Genomic DNA, 18,777 nt, shown 5'->3' on the forward strand with positions numbered 1-18,777 from the left:
TTGATATCATGATGATGATAACTTTGATGGATAGGTATGTTTCCATTGATGTTATGATGATGATAGCCATGATGGTTGTGCCCCCATGTTACCTACTTGCATTAGTTCTGGTTCATAATGAGCAATGATGCGAATGACTAGGTGATGTTAATGATGTTGTTATGACAATGACTAACACTGAGAAACGTTGTCACTAAAGATTATTGAGTATGGCAGGAAACCATCAGAGGCACTCGCATATGACGAGTTGATGACACCTGATTTGATGAAAATTTATATTATTTTATCTTTGAAATTCTAAGTCAATTTTGAAACCTCTTATATATGCTTATCTATATTATGATGATATGTTAGTTATTGCAGGCACATATTAATTGCTTAGATGAATGACTCACATATGGGTGATGGGGTTGTACAATTGGATGGAACTACATGGGAGGGGTGGGCACTGTCCCTGATCTCACCCACTAGCACTCCCGCAGTGACTTGGGCTGGAAAGGTTGAAACACCTTCGTCTTGAAGATCACGATGTCATGAGGGCAAGTCCCAAAGTTGGGTCGCTCATGAGGATTTTACCGGGGGGCGCGCATCAAGGCGGATTCCTTGATCCCCGACACCATTAGTCTCATTATAGCAGGCAACATAAAAGATGATAGTGGTCTTTGTCGTTGCACCTATACTTTCCCTTCGTAGCCACTGAATTGTTGAAGGACAAGTGGCGTGGCACCCTTGGAACTTCAAGGGAATTTCTTGAAGGGCACAACCAACTTGGCACCCTTGGCATCACAAATAAAATGTTAGGCGTTGCACCCTTGGAACTTCGAGGGAATTTCTTGAAGGGCACGACCAACTTGGCACCCTTGGCATCACAAATAAACTGTTAGGCGTGACACCCTTGGAACTTCAAGGGAAGTTCTTGAAGGGCACGACCAAACTTGGTACCCTTGGAATCATTAAAAATAAATAAATTAATAAATATAATCAAGATATGAAAACCAGATAAATTCACATCAAGGACAAATGATATTAGAAACTGAGGTAATTAAATCAAAAATAAAACTTGGGTTAAGAGGATCGTAGGAAGAAATAAAATATTTTACCTTAAAAACTCTACCATCCCCATGTTGGAAAATATTAGGTAGATAATGTAGTTCAATTAGGTAAAAAGGGGAAAAAGAGACATAAATGTAAGGATAATTAGTAATTTTAAAATAGTTAGACCTAATTAAGGGAAGAAGATAGTGAATTAAAATAAGATTAATAAATTAAATTTTAGAAAAAATTAGAGAACCTCCATGTGGCAACAACCAACATAAGAATATTCATCTCAGAGATAACTTGAATTAAATTAGGGATTAGATAGGAGATCAAATCTTGACTTATCAATTGAATTTAGTAATGAACACAAATTAAGGAGTAAAAAGGGGGATTAAAAGGCAACTAAGAGAAGAAATATGAATCTTGTTGAGGTGAGGAAAATATTAGTTTTAAATTAAAATTTAAGTAAATAATTTTGGAGACCCTTAATGAGAGAGTGACACATGGGTGGGTGAATAATCAAACAATTGAATTATCAAAAATAATTAATTATGCATAACATGCCAAGTGTCACCTACGAGGACTCTTATAAAAAAAGGGGCAAGCCATGGGAGAAGGGACTTTTTGGGAAACCCTATTGTTGGATGGATGAAACTATATCAAAGTAGTGACTATGAGCTATAGTGAGTTTCGTGAGGTAGAGAACTTTAGAGAGGGGACTCTTGAGCCAAGGAGTGCTCTCCTCTACCAACTAATACATTCCTCTATTGTACAACCCCATTGCAACTCGAGGGTCCGTGGGGAAGGAGAGTACCCAAGGAGTAGGCTGGGAGGTCAACCGGTGGGTCACTGCATTCAGATCAAGCACGTCGACATTCACACTCGGAGGTGACTGACAACAAAGGAAGACAAGTATTAGCAAGTCAAGTTTGAATCTCGTCTTCTGGTGAACGGTACCTATGTTGTATTATATTCTTTTATGACTTCTTTATGGTTTTAGTTAAATACATGTAAATTAGATGATATGTTCAATGAAGTGAAATTCAAAAATGTGTTAAATAGTGTTGAATAAATTTGAATTCCCAATGCTATTCTCTTCTATTCTCTTCTAGTTGTATTTTTATTATGATTATAAAATAATAATAATATAGGGTTGGGTCCTTACACATTATGTGGGACACTACACCAACGGAAGAAGTTAGACAAGGGTGTTGTTTTCCTTTTGGGAATTTTTCAAACCCCATATAGTTGAAAAATGCACAATGAAGTAAAATGCATCATCAAAGAGGCCAATGTAGCAGCAACCTCAAATAGTTGGCAATGTGTTTCTGCCTTCGAGAATTTGTTGGACCCCATAAGTTGAGAAGTGTATGCAAAGGTAAACACATCATTGGAAAAGCTAGAGACCATCAACCAATGCGGTTTTTCTCTTAGACGCTTTGTGCAACTCCCAAGCAAAGCAAAAAAGACAACAACAACCAAAGGCATCATCAAAGGTGTTGCAGTGGCATGTTAAATGGGGACAAGATATGTTTTACTCATTGAGATGGCCACTATAACATTTTCCTTTTTAGGAAAGCTTCAAAGCCAAGATCTTTCCCATAGATCTTAACTCATTGATCCATGGGATTTGATTTGCTTGTCCTTGCTTGATATAATCTTTTCTTGTTGTTCATGATGATTTTGCAAGCTTATTTTTATTTGTTCATAATGTTTTATTAAGTGTTATAGGTAAGAGTCTTGTTTGGAGTCAACACAAAAGCAAAATCTTACCTTGCAAACACATTCTTCATGGTTTGTTACATGTAAATCCATTGGTTGTAAAACATATTCAATAGCTAATTCATAGCTACTATGAATTATTTAATGTTTGGATTTCCAATTAAATGATGGGATTTTAAAATAGGTAAGTTGAAGACCCCATAACTATTGTCCATTATCCAAAAATCAAGTTTGAGTTCAAAATCACATTTTTCAAGCTTGTTTACCCCTAGATTGATTGGTTACAACCTCTGAATCCAAGGAGGCCTTTTTTATTAGCTTCTTGATGAAATTTATTGATACATTGTTAATTACCAAAAAGAAATAATTAAGTATAATTTCTCTCACCATAAACGGTATAAAGCTACTACGATAACATTGTGCATTCATAGTGAGGAAGATAATCTCAGTATACTCTTATTCATCAATTCCAACTATGACATTTTAATTATTTATGTTAATAAAACATCTATTGTCCTCATTGAAATAGTTACAATACTCTTCTTGTTTTAAGTTGTTTAGTGAATCATTGAGGCACCAAGGTAGTACATTTTCATCTTTTTCGTTAGTATCATAGTCTAAGTTTGATACATTTGCTTATGAATGCTTTCATGTGCAAAGAATTGCATGAAGAAAAAAGTATTGATCAATGAATGAAAGCTTGAAGTGCACATGAAATTTCATACAAGTGCAAGAAGCAAGAAGACACCTAGCACCAAAGCAAACAAAAAAGAATGCAAAGCGATAGGAGTGAATATTATTGGGTCAAGACGATTTTGATGAAGTGTCACTTGTATGAACAATAGTATAATTTCTTAAACAATGTCATCACTAGATTGAATGGTTAAATGAAAAAGAAATGAAAATTGTAGTAAGTTAAGAGCTAAAAGCTCTAAAGCCATCCACAATAGCTTGAGCATAATGTACAGTGCTTGAGGATGCTAGATTTTGGAAGGCCAAGAACCAAAAACTGACCTTATAAATAAAACCATTTCTTTCGAGCAAAAAGTTCTTTTTCAACATTGTGAGTTGTCTTCCTAAGTTAATTAAAATATAGTAGTTAGCTAGTGTCTTTAAACTCTTGCAATGTTTTGATTGGTCTTTGGAACTATTTTATCATCTCACATACTTTGGGTACTTGTGGATGTGAGCATTTTAATTTATGGAACTATTATCATGTTATAATGCTTTCTCTTACTTATCTTATGCTTGCTACCGCCAAATATGAAATAGAGATGTTCAATATTCAGTTGCTAGGATCTCTAATTATGCATACACTTCAGTTGATGGACTAATCTCTCTAATACTAGATGTCTAAACATATTCCATTTTATTTAGCTTGGTTTCCAACTTGTTTAGTGACGTGGAAGTGTTCTTAGCAATTGGACCATTCATTTCAATAAAGAGTTAAGGGGGTTTTAAATCATATATACAATGAGACTATTTTCCTCATCAGTTACATTTTCAAATCATGTTAAGTTGTATTTCATTTTCCACATTCACCCCATCTTCATTTACATTTTCACATTTCACATTTGATTATATTAAATAAAGAGCATAAAAGAATTGCACAGTGCAACAAGGCCATTGTTGAAGAGTTCGTAATTTCAATAGAGAGGTCTAATTGGATAGTTTAATTGGGTAACCATGTGTGATTGACAAAGTTTGATCATGCACATCAATAGTGTCTCACTTCTAAAGAAGGGACCTAGGAGGAAGAAACAAACATTCGAAAATTCGTAAATAGTTCAAAGAAAAGAAAAGGAAGAAGTTTATGATAAGGATAAATATTGAACAATACCATATAGGTTATAACCTCAAATTAAATTAGTGTTGGTATCATTATTATCATCATCATTAAACACCTCATGAGGGGATTCCAGTTCTTCCTATCTATTAATCAAAGTATTGCAAAAAGTATAACTCGTTGGTACCAAATAATAAGTTGGTATAGTCTTTGTGATCATTACGACTCAATACTTCAATATATTAAAATCAGAACACTTATAGCCTATGTAGAAAAAATACTTAGGAATATTATTAAATGATGCCAAGTATATGTCTAACTCAACTTAGGGGTTTAAAATGCCATTTGTCTACTCCATTTGATGTAGAAAAAAACATCCTAAATAATAGCCCATTACTACTCTAGCAAATGCTTGTTGACATTTCCATCTTCAAGTATAAGTCAAGAGTCAAGACCCCATGTCCAATCCTATTTTCCAAGAACATCATCGATCTAATTCTTAATTTTATGTTCTTGTAAGTTTGTTTATGTAATTTCGTTGAAGGGTCAACCCAACCTTCAGGGGAAGAATACTTGAGGAACTAGGTCCAAGTGAATGGAAGTGACAAAAACACAAATGGGGCATGTTTATTTTTTATGTTGTGTAGAACATCACTAGCTATAGAAATTTGTAAATTTAGTAAAGTACTACTAAAGGGAGGCCAACAAACGATACATTCCTCAAGCATGGTGTGGGCCAACTATCCCATCTTGGTTTGGAAAAAATAAATAAATCATTATAACTATATCATATTGCAACGAGTAGAATTTATGGAAGAGTAGTGTGCACCAATAGAGATGTTGGGCCACAAAATAAGTTTTCTGAAATGGTAGAAGAATATGACTATGGAGGTAGAGGTGAACATAGCATCCTTGCAATAAAATTAGTAATTTCAAGTTATCACAAAAGAACAAATCATCTCGTTTGCAAAGAGAGTTATAAGAGCACTAGAAGAAAATGAGGAATTTAAGCAAAGAAAAAAGGGTAAAATATAAGAGCAACACGAGAAGATTATCCTTATGCCACTAACATGCTCCAAAATCTTGTGCTCGATTCTACAACAATGACCCCGATGCCACTATTATTCACATTGGGATTTCGAACATCATTTTCTCTAAGACCACCACTCCAAGGTAACCCAATCTTGAAATTTTTATCCTTTGTGAGAAACTAGTCCATGTTCACTTCTTACCAATGCCAATGCAATCAGAGCATATGTGTTCCTTTTCTTAGCTCCCTGCAATTTTTTGGTATCCTTTTGTTAGCTCGCTGCAATTCTTGCTGAAACTTCAGCTTCAAATTCAACAATTAAGCCAAATTGTTTCTTCGAAATCTAAATTGGCTAATTATATTTTCTGTTATGCTTAAGGACATTTCCTTATCAATAAAATTCAACTTTAGAAAAGGGGATAAGCACACGAACAAATATATATAAAGATATGAAATAAAGATACTAGAATAAGTTTCTTAGTACTTGATAACAAGCCAACAAATTTCATTGAATTGCATCCGCAAATCTCTATTCCCAGTAATTGTCATTTTGTATAAGAGATAAGCTACCTTATGCCGTTGAGCTCAACGCAACATTACAATTGATTAGGATTGAAATTGTAATTTATATATGGGAAATAAGGAAACACTACTTGTTTAAGAAGTACAACACAACATTTTTATTTGGCACGATGGCTCACTATGTGGCATGTACCAATCTCCATTCACAGATCAAAGTTAAGGTGAGGAAGGTGGAGATAGACATGGCACATTCCTGCCAATCAGTGGACCTTTAGGGGGGTTGCTCCATGCACCATGAGGAGAGAAATCTGTGCCAATCACTGAAGTTTCAGGTGGTTGCTCCATGGACCATGAGTAGGATGCCCCTTCTTGTTCATTCCCATGCTCGTTTAGCATGGTCTCAGAGCTCTGAATGGTGTTCTTGTCATATAGCCTATCGCATTTTTCATGAGCATCGGGAAAGGTGCCATAGATGGCTTCTTCCCTGCGCTGATAATGACGTAGATGGTGCTCTTCTCAGAGTCTACCACATTTTTTCATGAATATGGGAAAGCTACCATAGATGACTTTCTCCTCCCACCATGATAATGAAAAGTTTCCACACCTGGCACTATTATAGCACTTTGTCTTTAGCTTAGCCACTGTATTGTTAAGGTACATAACCTTTAAGTTAGTACCATGTCTATTTTTCATATCCCTTTGTGTATTACTACAGCAGACAATTTTTGTAAATGCTGGTCGGTTTACTTTTCTGTGATTGCTTTTATATATGGGCCATTGTGCAACATCAAAATGAGAGAGAACAAACTCTTGGCAATGGCCTCGTGTTGAGGTAAGCCGTATTCTGTTCTTAATGGATCCCTAGGATATTTTTCCTTGTGAAATACATCTTTGATGCTTCTCAAAGGATCTTGTGAGTAGTTGATGCAAAAATTGAACTTGCTTCTGATAAGTCCTCGCAAGAGAAAGAATTTATAGTACTAAAAAAGATCTTTAAATCTACTTGGGTAACCTCATCTTCTGTTTCCTGACCATTAAAATACTAGCAACCCCAGCTCAGTATGAATTCTGCAAACTAACCCTATCTAAAGTATGTCGCAGACTAGCGGGTCCATTACAAAAGTTTAGGCCACCAACCATATTCTCAAGACTGTAGGGGTTCCCAATCCTCGACCTATGCCATCTGTAAAACATTACAAGGAAAAAACCTAGATCTTAGAAGCTCCTAGATGTTGGTCCAAAGAATAAGTGCTATCAAGGTCTATCGCATGCTTGGCACTCCAATATATTGGCTAGACTCATAAAATTTGGAAAAACTAACCTGTACGAATATTTGTGGGTAGAAATTATTCTTGCCATAAGTTTGAAGTATCCGGAGTGGAACATGTAACATTTAATGAGAAAATATCGGAGCAGTTTTGACGTATCATGCGTGGAACATGTAACTAATATGCAAACGTAAATTTATCATCTGCATAAACATGATAGGCTAGATTTTGTACTACATAAATCTATCTGAAATTTCTATGCCTTAATGGATAATGCATCCTACCAGCAAGGTTATGAATATTAATCGTTAGCTGCTTCATAAACCAACAAATACAAAAGAAAGCTTGAGCTAAATATTTAAAAGAGATTTAATATTAGTTCAATGACAAATTCAAACACTATCTTGAAGCCAGCTAGTGCAGCTCCACTATCAATAATCTCACTGAAAATATGAAGCGATGAAATCAAAAGAAACTCTCATCTTTATACAAACAAAGAGAAGCCATTCTGGTTTTTCGTCCCTTGGTAGGTATGAATGGTTGAATTGCATGCATTAACAACAGACCACCTTAGAGAAGATGGTCTCTCCCACTGCCCATGCAGCATAGCAAATTGCAATTGATTAGACTCTGCAGAATGTACCTCAGCACATAGTAAGTTTATTTTCCTGGAAAGGAAAATGATCCTTCACAGAGAATTACAGAAGTAGAGACCAGAGTTTTTGATTGTCAAACTTCAAGATATACATGTAAAGTCCATCTCCTTTCATGCCAACAGTGCTTTTAAATGAGTTTGTAATTTTACCCAGGTTTGATGGCTTACGCTGATATTAAGGAATAATCAGAACAGTGAAATGACAGAATGTCAGAAAGGCAAATTTATGTTCAAAACCTTCACCAAATAAGAGTAACTAATTCAAATAGAAGCTACCAAACGAATTTCAAATTTCTTGCAGCAGCTAACTACATAAAATTATGCATATAAAAAGCTTACCATACAAGTACTTATCCAGAATATGAGCCACGCGATGACTGGTTATTTAGAATAAATGCCTGAAGCAAACCCTGAGCTGAATGGGTTTGCTCTGGAGTACCAGATATTTCTATCACTTTATCTGATCCTGGTCTCACTTCAAGTAAGTTAACTTTTGCACCTGATATCTGTAGAAGGTAAATAAGATCTTGTTGATGAATATTCTCATAAGAAGAGCTCTGAGACAATGCAGATACAATAGGGGATTGACCAATTCAAATCAGAAACCAAGAAGATATTTTGAACAAATGGACAGTCAAGTGGACTCTGCATATATTTAGAACTCACAATCTCTGCCAACATTGACCATTATTTCTTGTCAAAATCCTACCTGGGAAATTTGAGCAACACCCTTCCCTGAATTTGCAATAAGAGGTGCAATGGCATGCTCAGGTATGACAACTTCAACTGTTGTTTTAGTGACAAGCCCAGCAGTTGATCTGATACATGCAATGAGTGAAAATGAGTCCATCTTACCAAATACTAATAAAGATAAGTCGAAACTACAACCTGAAAACTAATTAAAGAGATATCAATGTTATCCATACATTCCGGATCCTTTTGGCCCCCCTTGTTTTGTTGCTCTCTCTTCATACTCAGGCAGATTCCTACCGCTGATCTCCTGTCAACAGAAAGCATGTCAGACAATTACTGAAATGACTCAGAGCACTCAAGAAGTGAAGTTTGAGTAATACGCACAATATGCCTACAGAGAATAATTTATGTAGAAAGAAAATAACCTATCAACAAAGAACTGAAACTTTACTACAATCATAAGAGTATCTTTGACGTCACAGCTTTTCTGTTTCATTTTGGAAAATCAAATTATTTTTTACTTATATAATACAAAAGCCATATAGATGCAAGAGACAGTGAGTGCAGCTGCATTAATGTAGCCAGAATTGCAGTAACGTCAGAAGATGCAAGTGAAGACATATGGTGTACATTCCTAATCAACAATAACCCCTTGGGTCTAGCTTGAGCAGGCAATTTTAAAAAGCTGAATTTTAAAGAAAGACCTATTTTCCCATCAAATGACTCAGAGCACTCAAGTGAAGTTTGAGTAATATGCACAATATGCCTACAGCAAATAATTTATGTAGAAAGAAAATAACCTATCAACAAAGAACTGAAACTTTACAACAATCATAAGAGTATCTTTGACGTCACATCCTTTCTGTTTTGTTTTGGAAAATCAAATTATGTTTTAGTTATATAATACAAAAGCCATATAGATGCAAGACACAGTGAGTGCAGCTACATTAATGTAGCCAGAATTGCAGTAACGTCAGAACATGCAAGTGAAGACATATGATGTACATTCCTAATCAACAATAACCCCTTGGGTCTAGCTTGAGCAGGCAATTTTAAAAAGCTGAATTTTAAAGAAAGACCTATTTTCCCATCAAATGTTTATATCAAATTCTCTAAATTGTATACAATACCAAAGCACAAAGACAATGCCAAAAGCCATGGGAATTGTCGGAGACAAGTAATTTGTGATCCTCAAGGAAAGCTGCATGCCAATGTATGGTTTTCTGTATGACTGAGGTAAATCCTAAGTTGCATGAAAAGTGGAAGGGGGAAACACAGTATATAAAAATACAAAAAATATAGATATATAGGTTTTTTTTAAATAACACATTATCTTGCAAGAAAATAAGGATGATATATATAGTTGATATTTTAGAATGAAACCCATGTCTATATTAACTCTCATAGATGATTACACGATGCAAAATCCCATAGCTTGGTGGTCTTGACAAATGTCAATCGTATACCCTCATTCTCCTTTATCTCGCCTTTCCTATCCTTCTACTTTAAGAATTTAATATTACCATTAATTACCAAGGTGACAAACCCTTCAAACCTCAATCCCCTATCTCTGTTTTGTCTTAACGGGTCATGGGCACAAACATGTTGATATTTCCGTTCAGGTCCCACACCAATATCAGGAGGTTAGGTGGGCCTGAAAACTTACAAAAGAGTGCCTGAAGGTCACCAAAAATGGCAAAAATACCTTCGAAACGCTGCCAGCAGTACTGTATGAGATTTCCATATTTGAAACATCATACAGCATGGATGATGCTGTTTCCAAGGCATTTTGTACCCGTTTCAACATTCCCAGGAATCTCACGGTACTAGGAAGTTGCCAAACTAGGTATTTACTACAACTTAGGGAAAATCTAATTTGCTATTATTTCTGACAATTTTTGTTAAAATGTGGATTCCCAAAAAATGTGTTCGATAATTTCTAGTTTTCCACAATGGCAAAACTTCTCATTGGTTAATCCAAACATGGCCAATATTGATTTTAAGAGAATTCCTTGACACACCACCATCCACATGAACACCGTAAGTTTGTAAGATACTCTCTACAACCACACACTACAAAGCCTAGTAACCCACAAAATTTGTTGTCTGATCAGCTCCAATCCCTTGTTTAAAATAGCTGCCATTTGAGTTCTCTTGTGCATAGACATGCATAAGTTCTTGGAATTGTACTAAAAAATGTTTTTTCAATATTACCATACCCAAACCCTCAAAATAGGGTCATGAAGAGAGCCATTCATTGTGGGTTGACCCTCCATATGATAGTTTATTGCAATTTCCCAACGATGATCATCTCAGAGGTCAACAAACCCTTGAACCAAGTTTGATCCCTCCATTTTGACCATGTTCTTCTTTCCGCATTTTAAAGGCCTTGTGAAAATAAGAAAGCTCTTCTCACTTAATCTGCGAGAATGGAACCATGGAATGTCAAAAATACACCGACCTTGAAACTTCCAAGTCCACATCGGGTAGAAACTAGAAAGGGTGATCCCGACATTCATTACTTTTGGAAAAATACCATGATAAATGGCTTTACAATATTACCATGCCCAAACCCTCAAAATAGCATCATGAAGAGAGCCATTAATCATAGGTTGATCCTCCATGCTGATAATTTATTGCATATTCTTAATAATGATTTCTCCAGAGGTTAACAAACCCTTGGCCTTGCTATCCCGCATGTCAGCAACGGTACATAAGAAACTTTTGTGGCATTTATCACCACCATTGCAAGTCCAAAGTCACAAGTCAAACAAATGTAACAACCATGTGAGGTTTTGTATTAGGTACCCTCAGCTTGTGTCCTCTTCTCATTGATTGTATATTGTTGTCTTGGTTCAACCATGGCTGGTCCCTTGAAGTTCACTTTGAGTTCCTCTCATCTTGTATGGGATTGAAGAGTGCCTTGGGTGAACTTACTTGAGGACTCATGGTTTTATGGTGTTGATTTAAAGTAGCATCGGATGTGCTCTAGCCATGAAAATTGGTGGAGAGGCTAAAGCACATGAGATTTCCAAGACCCAGAAATGGTTTGGGCAGATTTTAGCCGCTTGGGGAGATATTAAAATAATTAATATTTTTAATGAAGTTCCTAAGTCTAAACTTAGAAAAAATAAAACATTAATGGGTATTAATATAAAATTGGGTTAGAAGGGTCCAAAAGTCATGGATCAAGCCAAATCTAATATTAGTCGTTGATTAGAGATTTAATCTCGGTCGTTGATGGACCAATGAGAAAAGCATAAGAAGAGGCTTGAGGGTCAGTGGGAGGATACACTGAGGGAGACCAGTCAGTTCAATTTCTGGAGCGGGGTTAGCTGAGAAATTCAAACTAGTGGTCTAGAGAGTAGCAAGAGGCAGCAAGTATGGAATAGAGAGTCGGGAACAGCACCAGAAGACCAGTGTAAACGTTGGAGAGGCATACACAGAGCCTCTCAGGCAGCAGCAGACTGCGCAGTCACTGGAGGGCCTGCATGGGTGGCACAGAGAGGCCCAGTGCTGACGCAGAGAGGCAGGGGCTGACGTAGAGTGTCTAGGAGCTACGCAGAGGTCAACCAGGCTAACGCAGAGACTAGGAGAAGTGCTAGAGAAATTTTCTCTATGTTGGGTAAGCCAGTTTGGCACCCTGTTGTACTAAAGAATTGTTGAATAATAAAATCCTCCCTTGCTGCACCGGTTTTCCCACATTGGGTTTTTTCGGGGATTGTTGTCCAAAATATCTGTGTCAATGTGTTGATTCTTGTGCATGTGTTTGTTTCTGTATTATGGTGTGATATCTGCAGCATAAATTATTTTAATGTTTATTGAAGGAATTTCATAAATAACTTATTGGAAAATAAGTAGGTAAAGTAAATCAGTGTTGCAGTGATAGAATTTTCACATGGTATCAGAGGAAGTAATCAGAGACAGGAAGGGAAAATCAATCATGGGTCGAGACCATGATGCAGAGGCATCTACGTCAGGAGACTCGCACAGATTTTCAAAAAATTGCACAAGAGAAAGTGATTTTGATTTTTCTATGTTGGCTTCCAAGTTGGAAAAAGAAGTGGCTTGTATGACTAGTTTTGCATCATTAGAGGTATTGTATATAGACAGTGGAGCCTCTTGGCATATGATGGGAATCCGAGAATGTTTCTCAGATTCGATAGGAGAAGATGAACTTTCAGATCACCATGGGGAACAAGGCAAAGTGTACTCCAATAGGGAGGGGTACCATAGTTTTTCAAACAAAATCGGGGTAGTGGTCTCGTGCTACCAATGTGCTTCATGTACCAGGATTGGGGATGAACTTACTTTCCGTGTTGCAACTTCAAAGCAAAGGCTATGACGTCTTCTTCATCAAGGAGAAAGTATACGTCAACACCCGACCTGGAAAAAGAAAGTGCAGATCGGGATCAAAAGTAACAGGTTGTATAGACTACAACTAGAATCACAAATGGCAGTAATAAGCAGTCATGGAGACAAGGATTTGAACAAACTATGGCACAGAAAAATGAGACATTTGCACCATGGGGCTCTGAGAATTCTTAGGAGCACTGTAACAAGAGTTCTGGATCTTAGTACGAAACAAGATGATGTATGCAGAGGATGTGCTCTAGGAAAGTATGCCAAAGCAGCATTTCCTAGAAGTAAAAACAGGGGCCAAGAGTGTACTAGGATTGATACACTCAAATATCTGCGAACCTATGTCCACTAAAGCTCTTAGTGGTGTCGAGTACTTCCCTACCTTCATTGATGACCACTCAAGGAATACTTGGATTTATTTTCTGAAAACTAAGGACGAGGTTTTATGTCAATTCAAAGAGTTCAAGGTTTTGGTGGAAAATTTGACTAGGAAGAAAATAAAAGTTTTGCGCTCAGATAATGGAGGAGAGTATGTCGATAAGGACTTCATTGACTTTTGCACTAAGGAGGGCATCAAAAGAGAGTGGACAGCTCCTTACAATCCAGAGCATAATGGAGTAGCAGAAAGGAAGAACAGGACTATTGTAGAAGTAGCTAGGGCCATGATGTATGATCAAGATATGCCAAAATTCCTATGGGCAAAAGCATGCAACACAGCAATCTATGTTCAGAACAGGACTCTCATTGGGCATTGGGCAAGATTACTCTAGAGAAAGTTTTCCCAGGGAATACACCTGAAATCAGTCATTTCAGGATATTTGGGAGTTTAGCATATTGCCGCATACCCGAGGAAAAGAGGAAAAAGCTGGATCAAACTGCGGAAAAGGGATATGTAGTGGGATCAACGTTGCAGGAAGCGCCCCCCCCGGATCCTAGGCCGGAATCGCGCTCCGTACGGAAGCGTTCCGGAAGCGCCCCAGGAAGCGCGATTCCAAAAACTGCGAAGCGCGATTCGGATTTTTTAAAGCGCTTCCTGGATTTTAGGAAGCGTGGGCCCCGAAGCGCGCTTCGGATGGCGCTTCGGGCCTCCGAAGCGCCACGCTTCGGGCCCGGAAGCGTGCGCTTCACGCAGCGCTTCGGAGCGCTTCCTCCAAAACCGCGCGGGCAAGGGAAAAATACATCATTTTTTTTAATTTTTTTTTAAAGTTAACTTAAGTTAGCATTGAGGGGGTGGGTTAGGGTGAGTTTAGGGTGAGTTTAGGTTGAGGAATGAAAAGAATAAAGCCCCCATTCATTCCTCATTTTCTCACTTTGAGTTTATGAGAGTTGGAGAAGAGAAGAGAGGAGAGGAGAAGAGAAGAGAGGAAAGGAGAGGAGAAGAGAGGAGAGCTTGGAGGAGTGAAGAAGGAGGAGCTAGGAGAAGGAGGAGGAGCTTGGAGCAAGAGCTTGGAGGACTTCATCTACAAGAGCTAAAGAGGTAAGTTCAAACCCCAAACTCCCTTGTTTTTTTGAAAAAAAAATTGTATTTTTCTCCTCCCTCTCCTACTCTTTCCCATTGTTTCTACTTGCTCCTTTATTTACAGGTTGTCCACCACCTATATCCATATTCCAAGATGGTGTTCTTTTGGCTTCTATGTATCATTCCACTCTTGGTTTTAATGATGGCAAGGGTGAAGAATAGAAGGAAAGAAACAGAGGAGGACATTGGTGATGGTCCTAATAGTAGTGACCCAATGTATGATGAGGAGGAAGGGTTTGAAGAGGAAGGGTATGAACTTGAAGGGGACACTGAAACACAAGATGGGAAAGCTACATCAACACCCTTGTGGAACTATGTGACCAAACTTGATGGGGGAAAGGGTGGTGGATCTTAAAAATTTGTGTGCCCTCATGGTTGTCATGGAGGAAAACCATATTGTGGTTCATATACCCGTCTGAGGAGGCATCTTTGTGGGGTGCTGGACAGTGATGAAAAAAAGGGTTCTGTGGGGGTACAAATTTGCCCAAACATTTCAACTGAAGAAAGAAGAAAATACATCCAAATAGAGATGGCTGCACAACAAAAAAACAAGAAACCAAAAACTCATTCTGAATCAAGTGCAACCTCTAAATTTGGTAGTTGCTCATCTCCTCATGGTACTTCTGCAACCTCTGGAGGTAGAAGAACAATAGGGGATTTCCTTAATGTTGCTGGGAGGGATGATGTGGATGGAAAGATAGTCCGTTTTCTTTGTGCTTGCGGTGTACCATTCAATGTGCTTCGCTCTCCCTATTGGCATGACATGGTAAAGGCCATCAATGAAGCCCCAAAAGGATACAAGGCCCCCAACTATGAGAAAGCTAGAACAGTGTTATTAGAAAGAGAAAAAGCTAAGGTTCAAAGAGCTTTGACACGTTTTACAAATGAGTGGGTGGATTCTGGGGTATCCATTGTATCAGATGGGTGGACAAATATTAGAAACCAACATTTGATAAATGTTCTTGGTGTTTCTTCTAGTGGTGCAGTATTTATTGCATGTCATGACTCCTCCTCCATCAGTGCAACTGCACAAAACATTGCAGATCTCCTATTGAAATCAATCAAAGATGTTGGTCCGAATAATGTGGTTCAAGTGATCACAGATAATGCAGCAAATTGTAAGGCAGCAGGAAAAATTATTGAGCGTACTCATCCAAACATCTTTTGGTCTGGGTGCCTGGTTCACACATTGAACCTTTTGATGCATGATATTGTGAAACACAAAGATTGTGGGTGGATTGCTGAGGTTTACAGGAAAGGGAAGCAGCTCATTAAATTCATCACAGGGCATACAAGGGTAAACTACTTCTATGGCACTTACTCCAAGTTGCAATTGCTTAAAATTGCAAAGACAAGATTTGCTAGTTATTACCTCACCTTTAGGCGGCTAGTGAAGGTGAGACAAGCTTTAATTAATCTGGTGTGTGCTGAAACATGGGATGAAATTAACACTGACACAGATGGTGCTAATGTAGTCAAGGACACTGTTCTTGACAGTTACTTTTGGTCACAGGTTAAATATATTTTGCAATTCACCAAACCAATTTATTACATGATCAAGTTTGCAGATTCAGATCGACCAGTAATTGGGGAGGTGTATGAGCAAATGGATAGCATGTTGGGGCAGATTAAAGACATTGTTGAGCCTAGAGATACCACCTTGTACAATTATATTCGTGTAGAGGTGCAAAACCGATGGGAAATGCTAAATATTCCATTGCATGCATTAGCATATGTTTTGACACCTAAATACTATCATCCATCATGGCTTTCAACACCAGCACCTGGGGGGGGAAGCAGGAGAAAACCACACCAAGATCAAGAGGTTCACCAAAAATATATGGCTGCATTGAGTAAATTAATCCCTGATGAGGAGGAGGCTGCATTGGTACGGAGACAGGTGAGCAACTATACGCTCAACACTGGTCCATTTGGGAGCATGCATGCAATTAAAGATCGAGAGACTTTTTCTGCTCTTGAGTGGTGGAACATCCATGGAGGGGGTACTCCACTTCTACAGAGTTTGGCATTGCGGGTGCTATCACAGGTGGTAAACACTTCTTCTGCAGAGAGGTGTTGGAGCTCTTATTCTTTCATCCACAGTGCTAAAAGGAACAGGTTGAGTTTAGACCGGACAGAGAGCTTGGTTTATGTTCATTACAACTTGCGATTGTTGTCCCATTACTGTGAAGATGCAAAGTCTAATAAAGACTTGTTGATTTGGGACAAGAATCCAGAGGAGCCCAATTTGGAGGATGGAGTGTTGCGACTAGAGCAATTAGAGGATGCTCTTTTCTAGGTATGTCCATTGTGGTATGAATTTTCCAATTTTCCCTTATGAAGCATTTCTCTAATTCAATTATTCATGTTTTTAATTTTTTTGTTAGCTAGTGTTTTTTTTTTGCATGAATTTTTTGAGCGATTCTAGGATGATGATGACCGTGTTGATATGCCACCACCCCCACCCCCATCTGGTCCCTTGGTTCCTAGGTTCCATGGTTCAACACCAATAGCAGGGGGTTCTTCTTCATCAGTTTCAGTGCCACGACTTCCACAGGCACCATCTTCTTCATTGCCACCACGTGGAGGCCCGCCACCACATTCTATTCGTGGTGGAAGGAGGAGAGATTAGTAGATATATTCACAATCTACTACTTTTTGTCATAGATTACTCATTAGACTTGTAGACTTGTGAATTTGAATTTTGAACCTTTTTGGCTTGGCGGTGACCAAGTGACATATTTTGTAAACATTATTATTTGAATTTGGACATGACAAATGTTGACAGTTGCTCACTTGCTAGATAAATCATAATATGCTCTATGTTTTATGTTTTATAATATGCTTAAATGTTTTATGTTTTATAATATGCTTAAAAATTTGATGTATGTTTGTAATAGCTAGAATATAGATGATTGTTGTACATACTAGTAACTACAATGGAATCATGGATGCCATATCTATCTTGATTTATGCAAAAATATGCATGTTTTCATGTCTTCTACAATTAATTTGGTATTTGGGATGTTTGTTTTGAGTATAAATGCAAAAAAATATAAATATATATATATATATAGCAGACGCTTCCGCGGACGCTTCGCTTCCTAGATTTTTGGAAAATGACGCTTCCGCGCTCCCGCTTCCGCTTCCGCGCTTCCGCTTCCGCGCTTCCGCTTCGCTCCCGCTTCGTGCAACATTGAGTGGGATATAGCGAGAATGCTAAGGCATACAAAATCTATCTTCCAGGGAGCAGGAAAGTCGTGGTTCGACGAGATGTGAAGTTCATGGAGGACAGGGCTTTCAGAAAATCTTGAGAAATGCCTTCCGAAGAGCAGTCAAGAGAGAAGTCGTTGGTTAAACCTCTTCAACCAACAGAAGTAAAGAATTCTTCCTCGGGTCAGGAAGATTCACAGGATGAGGAGCTAACAGAAGCACCTGCTGGCAGAGGAAGAACTAGCAGGGAACTTCATCAGATTCTGTGAGATGCAGAGGACTTCATCGGCGCGCCAAGAAACAATACAAGGGAGCGAAAACAGCCAGATAGATATCAGGCATTAGTAGCTTAGGATGGGGAGCCTGACAATTTCCAGGAGGCAACTCAACATCAGGTTTGGTTGGATGCAATGGTAGAGGAGTACAACTCCATAATGGTGAACGATGTCTGGGAGGTAGTGCCAAGGCCTCAAGATAGATTAGTGGTAGGTCCGAGATGGATCTACAAGATCAAATAGGTTGTAAACGGCAGTGTTGAGAAATATAAAGCTAGGTTTGTGGCTAAGGGGTATGCTCAGAAGGAAGGAATTGATTACGAAAAAACCTTTGCCCTAGTAGCCAAGTATACATCTATTAGAACCGTGATATCTCTTGCAGCACAGATGGGGTGGGAGATTCATCAGATGGATGTCAAAACAGCATTTCTGAACAGGGTGATAGAAGAAGACATATACATTGCACAACCAGAGAGCTTTGAGACACATGAGAAGAAGTCTCATGTATGCAAGTTGAAGAAAGCCTTGTATGGGCTGAAAAAGGCACCTAGAGCATGGTATGGTTGAATCGATGGCTACTTGCAGAAGATGGGATTTGTCAAGAATGAGCTGCTAATCTTAGTATTGTATGTGGATGATCTCTTTCTGACAGGATCATCCAGGCTCATCGGAGACTGCAAGAAGAATCTAGCCA

The 18,777-nt window shown here is 38.1% G+C and overlaps 1 protein-coding gene across 3 annotated transcripts in view; it reads right to left on the reverse strand.

Annotated features, from left to right (window-relative positions):
• LOC149224572 (RNA-binding KH domain-containing protein RCF3-like) overlaps positions 1 to 18,777 on the reverse strand; it is a 197,858-nt gene that overhangs the window by 5,880 nt on the left and 173,201 nt on the right. The window contains exons 5-8 of one of the 3 annotated variants that reach the window (XM_089386164.1): positions 8,948 to 9,021; positions 8,731 to 8,839; positions 8,361 to 8,527; positions 5,404 to 5,823 (exon numbers count right to left, since the gene is read on the reverse strand). In XM_089386164.1, the coding sequence (XP_089242290.1) occupies positions 8,372 to 8,527; positions 8,731 to 8,839; positions 8,948 to 9,021 (339 nt within the window). In that variant the 3' untranslated portion in view covers positions 5,404 to 5,823; positions 8,361 to 8,371. Of the gene's footprint in view, positions 1 to 5,403; positions 5,824 to 7,698; positions 8,191 to 8,360; positions 8,528 to 8,730; positions 8,840 to 8,947; positions 9,022 to 18,777 lie in introns of those variants that run through there. The other 2 variants (XM_089386163.1, XM_089386165.1) reach the window with 2 other exon arrangements.

This window comes from Pinus tabuliformis, chromosome Q, assembly GCF_031772625.1.
Source record: "Pinus tabuliformis cultivar Carrire ecotype Pingquan chromosome Q, CPIR1, whole genome shotgun sequence".
In the NCBI taxonomy this organism is placed as follows: Eukaryota; Viridiplantae; Streptophyta; class Pinopsida; order Pinales; family Pinaceae; genus Pinus; species Pinus tabuliformis.